Genomic DNA, 14,197 nt, shown 5'->3' with positions numbered 1-14,197 from the left:
TGGCTCGTTTGTTTAAATTTTTTACAACAGAAAGTTATTTTTTAACATGAGTGATTTGTCTGTATTTCTAAAAGGAAAAAAAAAAAAAAAACAGATTTTATACATTTTTAATGAAGTAGATAAAAGCATACTCTATAATACATACATCTTTTTTGTTACAATATGCAATGTTGTTCAACAAAGTAACACACTTGAATACAAACACATACATTCAGAATTATGCACCATTAATACATGTGCTTTACTTTAACTTCACTAACAATGATTAACTGCTGAAAAGAATTTCATTCTTTCTTCATATTGCCAAGCATTTACAGCTAATTACATTGGAAGCAGACATTAATTTGGGAATGGAAGAACCAATCATAACTCTCTTTCCAATATTTCCCAAATCACCAACATCAATAACCACAGTGCTAAGTCCTCTGCCAACAACGAAAATGGTCTTACCAACTGCAACAACCCGGCATGGAGGCCTTGTAAGCAGCGGCGAAAATCTTCCAACGGGCAACCATTCCTGCCTCTCCTTATGCCACATCATTAATCGCGTTCCCGAACTCTCATCCAAAACATAAAGGACTCCATCAACAACAACTGCAGGACCGCTCCATCCTGATACCAGCTCAGTATCGGCATGCTGCCATGTGCCATTCGACGGATCATATACAACGCCATACACGCGGTGAGTTACCGGAGATTTGCCGCACCGGATGTATATCTTCCCATCCATCACTACAGAATCTTCTATTTCGGGAACAATATTGGGATCTCTATGAGATATCCAAGTATTTGTGCAAGGGTCAAAAGTATCCCAAGAATGAGGATCACTTGAATTTGAACCTATTCCTCCAATGGCATATAACTTCTCACCTAAAACTTCAGAAGCAAAGTAGCACCTGAAAAAGTTTTTTTTTTTAGGTAAAATAACAAAGTGATTTATTTTTCCATGGTAGGTGGGGTTAAAAGTAAGATGGATAAAGACAAAATGTAAATTTCAAATTTGTAACTTACAAACATATTAAGTTCTTACTTTCAACATATATACGATACCAATATTGTGGTTTTGTTATTGTGTTTTTGGTATTGAAAATTCCCCAAAACTAAAGTAATTATGATATTCTCCCTAATATATACTACAAAAAGCTAAATAGACGGTTCATGCTACCAATGCTGATTATCTTATTTTGTAAAATATCGACTTTTTTAGCTTTCAAAAAAGGATAGACATGAATACATGATCAGGATTTATACCTAGCAGTTGACAAGGAAGCAGCTTCAACCCAAGTGTTTGTGGAAGCATCATAAGAATAGGCCTCATCAGTAGCATCTTCAGACCACCCACAACCTCCAAATAAGAATAGTTTATTTCCTAAAGCTTCAAATCCCATGCCTTTTCTCTTCAACATGCGAGGCGGAAGTCCCGGAATAAGCTTCCAAGATCTTCTTGATGAGTTTGGATCCAAAACATAGCAGCAAATCCGATCTTCTAATTCGCCCCTGCACAAAGCATAGATCCAGGTCTCATCAAGTTTGTGCTTTCGGCGATATTGATACCACTCTTCACTGCAAACTAAGTCCCTCCATCTCTTTGAGACACACTTCAGGACCGAATGATGTTTTCTAGGAATTCGTGCCAAGCAGCAAAGAGATATGTCATCTGGAAGACCAGCAATGAGCGTTGAAGTAGTGGCTTCTGCTTCATTGGCATCAGTTAATGATTCTTTACTATCATCCATATGCTCCACTGGAATTAATGCAGAGGACCTGAAAAGAAAGGAAAAATGTTAATAAAGCCACGACTCAAATCTTAAGTTCATATGCTCGGTTTCTCTTCAACTTCTACTAATTTGAGGGTATATTACCAAATACAACAAAAATCTTTTCAATATGATTCTGAACTGAAGCTTAAGTCAAGGGTGAAGTCCTGAAGACACATTCAAATACATATTCAAGAGCAACCAGGTTCATACATTTTAAAGGATTGACATTCACAATAAGGACAGGTCACAATCATATTATTAGGCCTTTGACCTCACACAGTCACGCAAACAGCTCAATATAACCCTAAAGAAACAGCTAGCAAGATGAACTACCTGAAAGCCAACTGCACTACATAACACATTGAAGAATAAAATCATATGCTTAAAAAAGTTGAGTAAAAAGAGAAAGAAAGATATTTTGTACCATGTGATCCTATATTATGTGTATCCCCACCATGTTGTCACTATCCACCACAGAATGTAAATGTATGAGACTTAAAAAGGTTGGCGAAAGCTGATATTTCCTAATCACATTCAAGATGAATAGCTAATCCCCCATTTCACAGGCATCATAAATCATAGTTAAAATGGACAACGATGCAGCCAATACCGGAGACACAAACTTCTTTTATCAAAGGTATATCACAATACACTTTAACTTCAAGCAAAATATTATCATCCAATATAAGTAGGATAAGAGAACAACAAATTGCCAGACTATATGTATATACCATGTGTAAACTTAGGCATGGTTAAGGAAAAGGGTAAGCCATCAAAGTACAATCACATGCTTAATCTTTTTCAGCGTTTCAAAATCTAATTCCTATGTAACAACTATGGCCCTAAATAGCCCAAAGTAGTACAATTTATAGCAATGGAATTAGTTACTGAAGGAATTAGTATAAATAGGATAATAGGAACTAGGAAGTGAATTAGAGGATAGTTGAACTCTCTTCTCCTGGTTAATCTTCTTTCAATTTGTATAATTCTCCCCCAAATTCCCCAATAATCCTACCCTAAATCTTATACTCATTACAATGGTGCTCCCCTTGAGCATCAAAACATTGTCCCCCGCAAAAAGAAGTCAGCTTTATTAGCAAAAAGGGTCAAAAGGGGAAAAATCAAAATAAAAAACAAAATCAGAAGCAACACAAGCACAGCTAAGAAAAATTCATGCATTTGCAGTTTGCATAGACCATGAATTAATTAGATACCCTGTGCATTGCAATTCTAGATCTTAAATAAAAAAGTTAGCTTCGAGAATTTTCGTTGGTTATTACAGAAAAGTTTCTAACTTGCAAATAAATGCAGAATAATTTGTGAGATGTAAATCGAGTACCATACGAGCTAAATATTAAAAATTGAAAAAATAAGAACGAAACTGCGGGGAGAGAAGAATGGTAGGTGTGAAGATGAACTCACCGGAAGGGAGCTAGGGATTCGTCTCAGAAAAGTGCATAACAAAAACACGACAACAATTTCCACGCAAGCAATTCCGAGAGACATTTATAGTTTCTTACTTTCTTCAACCACCATTTTTTTTTTTTGTTATAAATTGGATAATTGGAAGTTTCTTACTTTTTTTTTAAGCAGAGAAAGAAACTATAAATAAATAAACGAAAATTTTTTGCTGATTTTCTTTTGTTAAATAAATAATAACAATCTATAATTGGGTGTAGCTTGCATATAAATACATTAAGAGTCACTTTGAAAAATTTTAAAAGTAATTTTTTTGAGCTTTTGACTTATGAAAAGTATTAGTATTAATGTTTAGTGTAATTTTTAAAATTAAATTGTAATTTTCTAAGAAATTATTTAGAAACTTATAGAGAAATTAAAAAAAATGACTTCTTTCATAATACTACTATTTTTTATTATATTTTTATAAAACAAACACTTTTAAAATTGAAAATTCAAATATAAAATAATTTATTTATAAGTTACTTTTAATATAGTCATTTATTGTTTAAGCTATTTTTTATAAAAATAACTTAATTAAGTTGTTTACCCAAATTCGAGATAAGTATTAAAGTCAAACAAAAATACTCTAAATTTCTCTTACATAAACTCTCAAATAGAATAGAGTGTGTAATATGCACACATTCTTTTTTTCTTCATTGTATTAAACTATTTTCTACCATCAGAAGTAAATCTTCCAACCAGACAACCTTATGCCTTAACTCAAATGAAACTGTTTCAAACTGACATCACATTACTTTCACTGTTGATAAAACACAATTGCAGAATAGCTCATGAAAAATTGAAAATTTTCCATGGTCTGTTGCCACTGCAACTGTGTCAAATAAAATCTTTGCAAGTAATCAAACAAATTGGTCTGGGTGGTGTAGTTGGTTATCACGCTAGTCTCACACACTAGAGGTCCCCGGTTCGAACCCGGGCTCAGACAACCTTAATCTTTTTACCGGTTCTGCTCTGTTGAGAATTGAGATTCTCTGTTATTTTTTCCTCTTGTTTTTGTTCTATTATTTATTTGTTTTTACTTTTAAGTTTTAATCCTACACTTTCTGCATCTTTCTGTCACCACAACAATGCAAGAACAACTCTTTTCACTCGCACACTGCACCCTACCTGTGTCCAGATTCCCAAACAATGCAACTCCTCCAAATTTTGCAACTTTTCAACAATCCCATCACTCCTCCAAGCTCAGTTTCAATGTGGGTCTCAATCATTTGCTTCAAAAATCTAATTTTTTTCAAAGCGTACCTGGTTTGATGAGTAGCTATGATGGTTATGTGGGTGTAGTAGCAGAATGTGGTCCCTTTAATGGAGAAAGTGATGTTGCCGATTGTGATGATGGGTTTTACATAAGAAGGTGTGTTGAGCTTGCAAGAAAAGCTATTGGCTTCACAAGCCCCAATCCAATGGTGGGGTGTGTTATTGTGAAGGATGGGAAAATTGTTGGTCAAGGGTTCCACCCTAAAGCAGGTCAACCGCATGCTGAGGTATGAACCTTCTCAAAATTTTCCCTTTTATTTGTTTGAATGTAATATTACTATATTATTTGTAAATTTTTTTTTGTGCATCTTTTTACAATGTATTGTATGTTAGATTCTCTATATGTTTTATTGCATTGGTATTTCAATCTAACATGTATAAGGATTAAGAAGCCTAATTTGAATTCAAATGATTTTCTTGTGAACATAAGAATATATTTGTATTTGTGACCATAGTTTTCATATAGTTATGATTAGAAAGAGAATTTGTAAATTTGTAACTCTTCATCAAGGTTTAGAAAATAGAAAGAGAATGCCTTTGATGATGATTATGCTGAGAAAGTAGATGTGAATTTTCAGGTGTTTGCCTTGAGAGATGCTGGCGATTTGGCGGAGAATGCCACGGCTTATGTGAGCTTAGAACCTTGTAATCATTTTGGAAGGACTCCACCTTGCACTGAAGCTTTAATCAAAGCCAAAGTGAAAAAAGTGGTGGTTGGGATGGTGGATCCAAATCCCCTTGTGGAATCCAAAGGGTTGGCTAGATTGAGAGATGCAGGTATTGAAGTTGTTGTCGGTGTAGAGGAAGAGTTATGCAAGAGCCTTAACGAGGCCTTTGTTCATCGCATGTTAACCGGAAAACCTCTCCTTACATTGAGGTAATTTAAATCCTCTTTTTGCTTATCATTAATGGTTTTGGTTCTGCTTTTCTAGAGTTGAATCTAGTTAGAAATAATTCTGCAAAACAGATTATGATATAAAGTGATTTATATTTGGTAGTTTCTCTAAAAGCCATCTAAAAAAAATTGATTCCTTCAAAAATCAATTCTGGAAGCCATAGTTGATTTTGCAAAAATTGCAAAAATCGATTTTCCATCCTCCAGAATTGTTTCTAACCTGTCCAAACATGTTTCCAAACACACTTATTCAGGCACATTTGTTCTGTTGGTGCACATTGAAGTTTTGGTTTTAGCATATAATGATATATATTTCATAGCATTGCCTTTTCTGATTTGCAGATATTCTCTTTCTGTCAATGGGAATTTTTCAGACTTACTTGGAGATGGAGTTACAGAATGTGGTGGATACTATTCACGTTTATTGCAAGAATATGATGCAGTGATACTTTCCTCTTCCTTATTCAGTGGGAACATATCAATACCTGCATCTCAAGAACCTGGAGCAAATCAGCCGCTCCGGATTGTAATACATAAGGATTCTAGTTCTTCAAATGAAATTCCACTTGCTGTCAATGAAGTTACTGATAAAGTGATAGTTTTTACAGATAATGGAACAGCAAGCGCTCTAGAACTGGCCAAAAAAGGAATTGAAACCGTCATTTTGGATCATATAAATCTAGATGTGATTCTGGACTATTGTAATCGACAAGGGATGTGCAGTGTTCTGTTAGATTTGAGGGGAAATTCCAGTGAGTTTGAAGAGCTTGTTAAGGAGGGAATTCAGAAGAAAAACATTAGTAAATTTATGATAGAAATTTTGCCTATTTGGAATAAAAGTAGTGAGACAGATCCTCTAATACCGGTAAAAAGGTTAGATCAAGGAATCCAAGTGGAAAATTTAAAGTCCAAGTGTTCAGATCAAAATGTTATAATTGAAGGACATTTTAAATTTTAAGTAATTGGGAATTCTGAATCAACTAGTTTGATCAAGGTTTGGATGCCTATGAACTCTCCCCTATTTATTTGCTATGTATGATTTGATGTGAATAATTCAGGTACTTCATTTGAGCTTACTTTCACATTATTTCTGTGGAGTGTAAAATAGCCAATTATGTAATTTCAATGTTTTTTTCATGAACAATGATGATAGTGAAGATACATGGAAATAATACCACTGTCAATAATCCTTCATCTTTGTTATTCAATTTTTTTAATGCATGTACACAATTCTGTGCAATGAAGAGGGTTGCTTTGGCATGTCAGAATAGGGTTGCTTTGAGATATTTTTCACAAAGTCGGGTCTTTAATTTATGATATAGACCCCCCAAAAAAATACTTGTATACTATTAAAACACATTTAATGATTATTTTAGTAACTTCCGCAAACAATTGTAAGACACTAAGACTACAGGGAGTACTGTATTTCAAGGTTTACAAATCAAACAGAACCAACCTTGGAAAAAATGATCCTATCGTATCAAGTTGTAGTGATTCAACAATTGCTGATATACAAGCCCAGAGAAAGTAAATGGCTATAAGTAACTGGTTTGTATAAATAATCAATATTCCATAAATACACTGAGAACCAAGTTATATGTACATGGATTATGATATATACAGAGTTGAAGAGTCACTTCATAAGTAGAATACATCATTAGAGAGCACAACTTTGCCCTATTTTCAAAATTTTGTAAGTATTGCATAACTAATGTGAGTAATTACATAACATGAAGCATTCGTGACCAATCAGCTTTGGCTTCCAAGTAGTGTACAGAGGCACCTCATAAGCAAAAGTTGGAGAGATTCGTGGAAAGTTTCCCTTTAAACTAGGAATTAGGCCAGCCATTTGGTGAATGCTCCTTCGTGTGGCCGCTCTGGGAGTGCTTCTTTGCCTTCTTTTGCTTTGCAACAAGTTGAGTGTGGATTAAGTTTTCAGCTTCAATTGATTCTTGGATGTCGTTATGGGCCTTTTGGCACAGAGCATCAAGTGCAAGCATAGGAAATGGCTCCTCTATAAGAACTCCAACCTGCATTAATCATGAATCAATCCATCAATCACTTTTTAAGTTTGGATTTAGGGCAGTTCAAGAAAAATTGATTCAGCAATGTTTCTTTGGCAGCTGTATGCAAATTCAACTAGAATTGGTTTAGATTAAAGACTCTACATTTCTGGTTTTATACATGCAAAATTTAATCTAGAAAAATAAGTTGAAACAAAAAACACACCCTTAAATTCACCTCATGAATTACAGAGACAAGAAAAAATAAACAAATGTGAAATAGCCTTAGAGGTCAATTTTCTCTGAACCATACAAACTTGCAGAACAACATCATTTTGAAATATAAACTAGTCGAGGTAAAGGAAGGAAAATACTTCTTCAATGCAGAACAAAGAAGCAGCACTAATGAAGGTAGCAGGAACCACCATCCAATGACAATCATCCCAAAGTATGACAGGGAGCGTTAAATGCCACAGGACAAGAAACCTTGACGTCAAGCGAGTATATGATAGTGGAATGGGAATACCCATAAGTTGTTCACAGATGCCAATCCCGTCTTGGAAACAAGAGATCTTTGATTCCTGTAAGGCAATAAGACAAGTGGCATACAAAATAAGGGATTGCTAGTGTGCCATGTACCATGATATAGGAAAGGTTAAACTCTCTAACAGAGAGGATGGTACACATCCGAAATATTGCCACCTAATTACCAAGCAGTCACATAACTTACTACTTCAATTTTTGACATTGGAAGTAAAATTTTTACAATTTTATCTTTGCATTCAACATCTACTTACTAAAAAAGGCCAACAATTCTGATAAATGCCTACCAATGCACTTCTTCTGGCATCCTCCAACTTTAGCAGATGAATGCTTTGAGATATGAAGTCAACAATGCACCGAGGTCTATGTTTCGAATTAATCACTATAGCTAGATCATCTACTTCTAGCACATGCTGAAGATCACTCCTAACATCTGAACCATACAACACATGACACTGCATTCAAATCATACACAATGTGAGTTTCCTGACTAGATCAATAATAAGCCAAAAATTAGTGGGAATTAAAAATATGGAGCTATTCTAGTATTCTGACCTCAAGCATCTAAAAACCCAAACCTACATGCCTTCAACAGAACCTCAAAAACTATCCTTTACATTACCATGGCAAACATCCCAACTTGACTGAAGCTCAACAAATGAAAAAACCATTTTGACCTCCACCAACTCACCACCAATCTTACCAACACAACTAACAAACCTCACAGACCACCATCACAATAGTAATTAAGAGTAATCTAAACTTGATGAAAACCCAACTAAGACAAAGACGGTTCCAACCTTAAGCACAACAGGAAATGCCATGATGTACTGCAAAAGTGCCTTCTTGAGAGGCAAATCCGAAGGACTCTCAACAACAGCCATAACCTGCGTAGCAAAATCGTGTGCCCCAGCAATGACCTTGGTCCATGCCTTCTTCCCCTCCACAAATCTGTACTCAGGAATGAAACCCACATAAACTTGCAGTTAGTTGCATCAGTTGTTCCACAATCACTGCTATAGTAGATTGTGTTGAATGACAAGAGTATATAATATATACCACACAATTCAGAGAATGAAAAGAATACTATACAACAATAATTTGTGCATGTAATTATTTGGCAAAATCACCATGTGCCATTCAAGTTAAACCTCAAAGGGGCAAGCATATCCCTCCATTTTACTCCATCGAACAACCTCCTTTAGCCAGAACTTTTTTGTCCCAATTTATTCAAATCAAATTTGTTCATGCAAGTTAACCCTTAGACTATTCCATTTGACAACCAAAACAACCATGGTGTTTTTCACAGCAACACTGAAATCTCCTCCTTTTTCTCCCCTTGTTTTTTACGGTTATAGTAGCATTGCTTTCCGAAAATTGAAATTCAACAACTAAAGACTTATCCCAATTGACGAAATCAGCTACAGAATCCAACGATACAATATCATAAATCAAGTAATTTTCACTTGAGTAAACAATTCTACTACGAAGCAGGAAAGTATAATTTTTTCTTTCACACCATTATCTGAAATCTGAGTAGCAACCTTGCGTATGAAGCCTCGGTTCGGAAAACGAGGAGGAGGGCCAGGGCGGGTGCGGTGAGCTGGTAAGGCAGAGAAGAAGCCCTGAGAACCGGGAAATACTCCGGGAGCAGGAAGTGTGCGGAGACGGCGGAGTTGTAGGCGGCGATAGCGGCGGCGAAGGTTGTGAATGCGAGGACTGGAGGGAGCAAAGAGAGGACGACACGGGAGGAGAGGGTCGAGAGGAGGTGGCGGAGGTGGCGGAGGGAGGAGCGGTGCTGGAGCCACTCGGTGTGGGTGTAGAGTCCCCTCTTCCTCTGCATGCCACGCTCTTTGACGGCGTCGGCCCAGTCCGGCAGCGAGAGGAAAATTGAAGTTAGGGTTTGTGAAAAAGGAGGATCCTTTGATGGGTCTTGTGATTGGTTTTTGAGAGAAGAAGATATGGTGAGGTTGAAGGAGAGAGGTTTGGGGTTGTGATGGTTGAGGTGGTTGCATTTTGGGGTGAATTGGGAATAAAATTTGGTAGTAGTGGTGGTGGGGTTTGTGTGGTATTGGTTCATTGGAAATGGCGGAGGAAGAAGATTGATGAAGGGTGGGACTATGAATATGAATATGTGAGCATGTTGTGTTTGTGTTAATGCCTCAATGGTTTGTGTGAATGTGTTTCTGTATTTCGTCTCCAAAGACACAGCATAGTTTGGTTTTGTTTGATGAAGAAGGGTGTGAGAGTGAAGAGTAGGTAGTTACTGTTGGTTAGTAGTTTCAGTGGTTAGGTGTGTGTGAAATAGAGAGAGGATGGGGGTAGTTTGGTTTGAGAGGCTGTTAAATGTTAATTGCTATGGAACACACATGTCATTTCTCTAGAAAAGTATAAACCAAATTCTAGAGAAACTTTTAGTGTCTTTATTCATAGATAATTATAGTGTTACTCAAAATGATTGATTTCTTCACTAGACATATACATATTCTAAGTGTGAGTGATATGTTAGTGCACTAATATGTTTTTAAAGCAAAACACTAATTTAATAACTAGAAAGAAATCAATAACATGGAATCAATTTCTTTTTAGGGTATCCATGTGTTGACTTGGTGGTATAAAATTATAGGAAGTAAGTAGAGTTTAAAAATCAAAAGAATTTAGAGAAATGATAAATAGGTCTTTGACTTTTTAAAATGTAGATATTTATATTTTTGATGATTTGAAAATACATTTAAGTTTTTAATTTTTTTTTTAAATTTAGACATATCGATTTTTAGGTCTAATTTATTCTATTTTAAAAATTTTCTCATCAGGTCAGTATAACGAAAATCATGTTTGATTTTTTTTTGTTAGGTCTGCTGGTCCCAAATGAACAGAGAGAACGATGTATTTAAATTTTGAGAAAGTCAAAAATTTTAATATATTTTCAAATCGTTGAAAATTTAAATATCTACAGACTTTAAAGGTCAAGAACTTATTTGTCCTCTTCTCAATAATTGAATAGACTTCTATTATATAACTTGCCAATTTCATGAAGTAAATTAGTAAAGTAGTCTACATAAAATAGATTCCATATTTCCATTCATTCCATCAAATCCCTCCTATTTTATTCCATCTAATTCTAAGTTGGGACGTATAAGATGAAGTGAAAAACTGAAAACCATATATTACTCAAACAATGTGATAATTATAAACCAATTTAGTTGGACTCCATCCCATCCTCTTAAGATAATTTATTTTACTTAAATTTTTTGAAAAAAAAATTATTTTATATGTTAAATTATATTTCAACTTTTACTTCTAAGCATACATTTTAACAAATATATTCTAAACTAATTTTTTTTAGTTAACACTAGTCAACTCTTTTAAAATTATTTTATTTATTTTAAATTTTAAATCATAAACTATAAATTTTTAATCTTTTATTATAAATTATAAACATTAAACTCTAAAATTAATTACACATACTTTCTCTTGTAATATAATAAAGTCACCAAAGCAACTATAATATAAATAAACGGTAAATAAAATTCAATAATTCCATTAAAAAGTCTTAAATCCAGAAGGTACATAAAACAAAAAGTTATTAAATAAAGAGTGAATATTCGATTCGATTTTTTACAATGATTTCGAAAGGACAATGAGATTTTTGACAAAAAAAATATTTAATTTGATTCTTGATCTTTGTTTTTTTGGGATTGATTAGCTATGTGTAAAAATTTTTTTTGGCACAAAGCCTAATCAATACGATAAAAATAAAGTTTAGAAATTGGAATGAGTATTTTTTTTTGAGAAAAGGATAAATAGGTTCCTGGTCTTTTGTTCTGCGGATATTTTCGTTCTTGACCATTGAAAAATACTTTTAAGTCTTTGACCTCCACAAAACTTGGACGGATCAGTTCCTGACGGAGACATTTGGACAGATCAGTCCTGACGGATGCATTTGGACGGAGGGACTGATCCGTCTAAATTTTGTGAAAGTGAAGAACTTAAAAGTATTTTTTAATAGTCAAGGACAAAAATACCTGCGGGACAAAAGTCAGGACCTATTTATTTATTTATTTATTTTTTCCAAAACCTAATTGTCTTTTAAAATAATTGTCGAGGGCTATTTAGAATTTTTTCATTTAAATAAATATATTATCTTCTTCGTTTTTACTTTGATAGTGGTAATGGCAACAAACAAACAATAACGAATAACCCAAGTGCCGAACCTGGAACAGAGTTTGAAGCTTGAAGCTTGAAGTTAGAGAGAAGCGAAGAAGATAATCGCATTGGATCTGATCAAATTGAAGAAAAATGAGTTTGTTGAGTCCAAAAACGGAGAAGCTGGTGAAAAGGGTAACCATTGTTGCAACCGTCACCGCTTCCTATTTCCTCTTGACCGCTGATTATGGCCCTCAGCCTAACGCTCTCGACCCTGTGTGTAATCTCTCTCTTTCTCTGATTCAAAAGCTTTAATCTTTACCCTTTTCTTCTTTATTGTTATTATTATTGGATAGATGTTCTAGTTTTTCCCATACTTCTCAGTTGATTTTCTGGTTTATGGGCTATTACTTATTAGTTGCAAGTTTCATGGCTGCAATTTGGAATTTTTTTTTTGTCTCAAACAAAGGTCAAGTTAGGTCATCTAATTTGGTGTTGGTTATACCTATTGGATGAATGCTGGTTTCAATTTGAAACTTTATTCAAAATCTACTGGTGAATTGGGGGTTGGACCACCATGATTATTCTACTGGTGCATGGTTCCCTTCTCAAAAACTATTCAAATAATCAAATATCAATACTTTCATTTTTGCAAGTACATGCAATTGCTTGTGGATGAGCTGTAAAATGTTGCACTAATAACTAACTTTGTATATTAGAAACTATGGCCTTGCAATAGAGATAAGTATGTGCCTTTTCTAGTTAGAATGCTGTTTCTAGAACCTCTATTCTGGTTGTACTCTGAAAATTAACTTCCTCATTTGAGTTCACCTTCTCAAGTATCACTGAATAAACCTTGTTAATAGAGTGCATAGTTTGAGCCCTTGATGCTTATGTGCTTCACTGGCAGGAGTGCCTGAATGTCAATACATCAATCTACTGCCACTGGGTTATCAAAACCCAAAAGCTTCAGAAAATGTTTGACTTACAGTTTTATTAAGAGCATCTGTTAGTCTTATTATTTAAGTTTATGTCATCTTCTCTATACTAGATTCTGCCTCACAATTTTATTTGTTATTAGTCTTACTTGTTACTTGTCTGGTCATACCCAAAAGAGTTCAGCAATCTCATCTCTACTACACTTATTTGTTTGGTAGAGGTGTAAAAATGGGATGAAGTTTTCATGGATGAATTCGATACATGAAAGTGTCCACCTGAATTTTATTCCGCAACCAAACCTATCCTTATTAGTAATTCACTAGTCAACATTCACTATCATAGTCCATAGATATGGCTATATAAAACGTTTGATGCATCTATAACAGCAGAATAACTTGTTTTCAATATATATTGCTAGTTACTCTCTTACAACTTTCAACTTTTCAAGTTATAATATCAGGGCACCAAAGTTAGTTAGAAGAGATAGTTGTCTATAAATAGAGAGAGAGAAAAAAAAAGGGGGGGGGGGGGGTAGGTAGGGAGTTAGAGATTGAATGAGAATACTGTTTTATTTTATTTAGTTTTAAGCCTTTTTGTCAAGTTGAAGATGATTTAGTTGAAATGCTAATTCCTAAGGATTATTTCCCTCTTGTTTCTGATGGAATGGTTTCTTAATGGCAGGTTAAGAAGCAAATACTTTCAGCTCAGAGTACCGTGAAGGAGTACATTTTCGGATCAAAGAGAGAGTCTCAAGAAAATAACCTGGCGAAATTGGACAGCGGCAAGGAGAATCCATGAACTCATCTTCATACTATGATCATAACATTTGATTCATCTTGATGAGTGAAGGTTTTCTTTTTAGCCATTTGCATATGTGAATTAATGTTGTCTAATAGAATGGTTGAATGACGAGAAATGTTTGTTATACTCATTTTACATGAGAAGTGTGCCCACTCAAGTTCAGTACCAATGGCATAAATGACAGAGTAGCATCATTGTCAGTTTTTCCATTGCTATACTCTTCCCAACGTCCATTTTCTTACTTTAATTATGTATTGATATGTTTCGTTTATCTTTTGTTAACTTTCCTCCCCTTTTATTTGGATCCTGTGGCCTGTCATATAAAATGATGCATTCACAAGTGTATATTTTCGTTATGAACCAACCTTCATATT

General features: G+C 34.6%; 4 protein-coding genes and 1 non-coding gene across 7 annotated transcripts; 3 read left to right on the top strand and 2 right to left on the bottom strand.

The window, feature by feature from the left end:
• Window positions 1–104: 104 nt before the first annotated feature.
• Window positions 105–3,317, bottom strand: SKIP4 (SKP1 interacting partner 4). Of its 3 annotated transcripts, none has more exons than XM_016323350.3 (3): window positions 3,183–3,317; window positions 1,252–1,764; window positions 105–896 (listed from the first exon to the last, which is right to left on the bottom strand). In XM_016323350.3, exons 2-3 carry the CDS (start codon window positions 1,734–1,736, stop codon window positions 296–298), a joined length of 1,086 nt encoding a protein of 361 aa, XP_016178836.1. In that variant the 5' UTR covers window positions 1,737–1,764; window positions 3,183–3,317; the 3' UTR covers window positions 105–295. The 3 variants fall into 3 exon arrangements, with proteins under 3 accessions (XP_016178836.1, XP_016178843.1, XP_016178850.1); XM_016323357.3 differs by lacking the exon at window positions 3,183–3,317 and adding an exon at window positions 2,185–3,180; XM_016323364.3 differs by lacking the exon at window positions 3,183–3,317 and adding an exon at window positions 2,975–3,132.
• Window positions 3,318–4,093: 776 nt separating this feature from the next.
• Window positions 4,094–4,167, top strand: TRNAV-CAC (transfer RNA valine (anticodon CAC)). Its single transcript has one exon. It is a non-coding gene; the product is annotated as a tRNA-Val (tRNA).
• Window positions 4,167–6,589, top strand: LOC107621302 (riboflavin biosynthesis protein PYRD, chloroplastic-like). Its single transcript, XM_016323336.3, has 3 exons — window positions 4,167–4,723; window positions 5,075–5,373; window positions 5,734–6,589. Exons 1-3 carry the CDS (start codon window positions 4,310–4,312, stop codon window positions 6,347–6,349), a joined length of 1,329 nt encoding a protein of 442 aa, XP_016178822.1. The 5' UTR covers window positions 4,167–4,309; the 3' UTR covers window positions 6,350–6,589.
• Window positions 6,590–6,923: 334 nt separating this feature from the next.
• Window positions 6,924–10,393, bottom strand: LOC107621291 (Bestrophin-like protein). The gene is made up of 5 exons (XM_016323326.3): window positions 9,482–10,393; window positions 8,738–8,888; window positions 8,225–8,392; window positions 7,769–7,975; window positions 6,924–7,421 (listed from the first exon to the last, which is right to left on the bottom strand). The coding sequence occupies exons 1-5, from the start codon at window positions 10,015–10,017 to the stop codon at window positions 7,221–7,223; spliced, it is 1,263 nt and encodes a 420-aa protein (XP_016178812.1). The 5' UTR covers window positions 10,018–10,393; the 3' UTR covers window positions 6,924–7,220.
• A 1,717-nt stretch (window positions 10,394–12,110) lies between these two features.
• On the top strand, window positions 12,111–14,038 carry LOC107621283 (uncharacterized). The gene is made up of 2 exons (XM_016323319.3): window positions 12,111–12,359; window positions 13,704–14,038. Exons 1-2 carry the CDS (start codon window positions 12,237–12,239, stop codon window positions 13,818–13,820), a joined length of 240 nt encoding a protein of 79 aa, XP_016178805.1. The 5' UTR covers window positions 12,111–12,236; the 3' UTR covers window positions 13,821–14,038.
• The last annotated feature ends 159 nt before the right edge of the window (window positions 14,039–14,197 follow it).

Source organism: Arachis ipaensis, chromosome B2, assembly GCF_059453495.1.
Source record: "Arachis ipaensis isolate K30076 ecotype BB chromosome B2, ASM5945349v1, whole genome shotgun sequence".
NCBI lineage: Eukaryota > Viridiplantae > Streptophyta > Magnoliopsida > Fabales > Fabaceae > Arachis > Arachis ipaensis.
The sequence above is the reverse complement of the archived record's forward strand: the minus strand, read 5'-3'. Positions and strand labels throughout refer to the sequence as shown.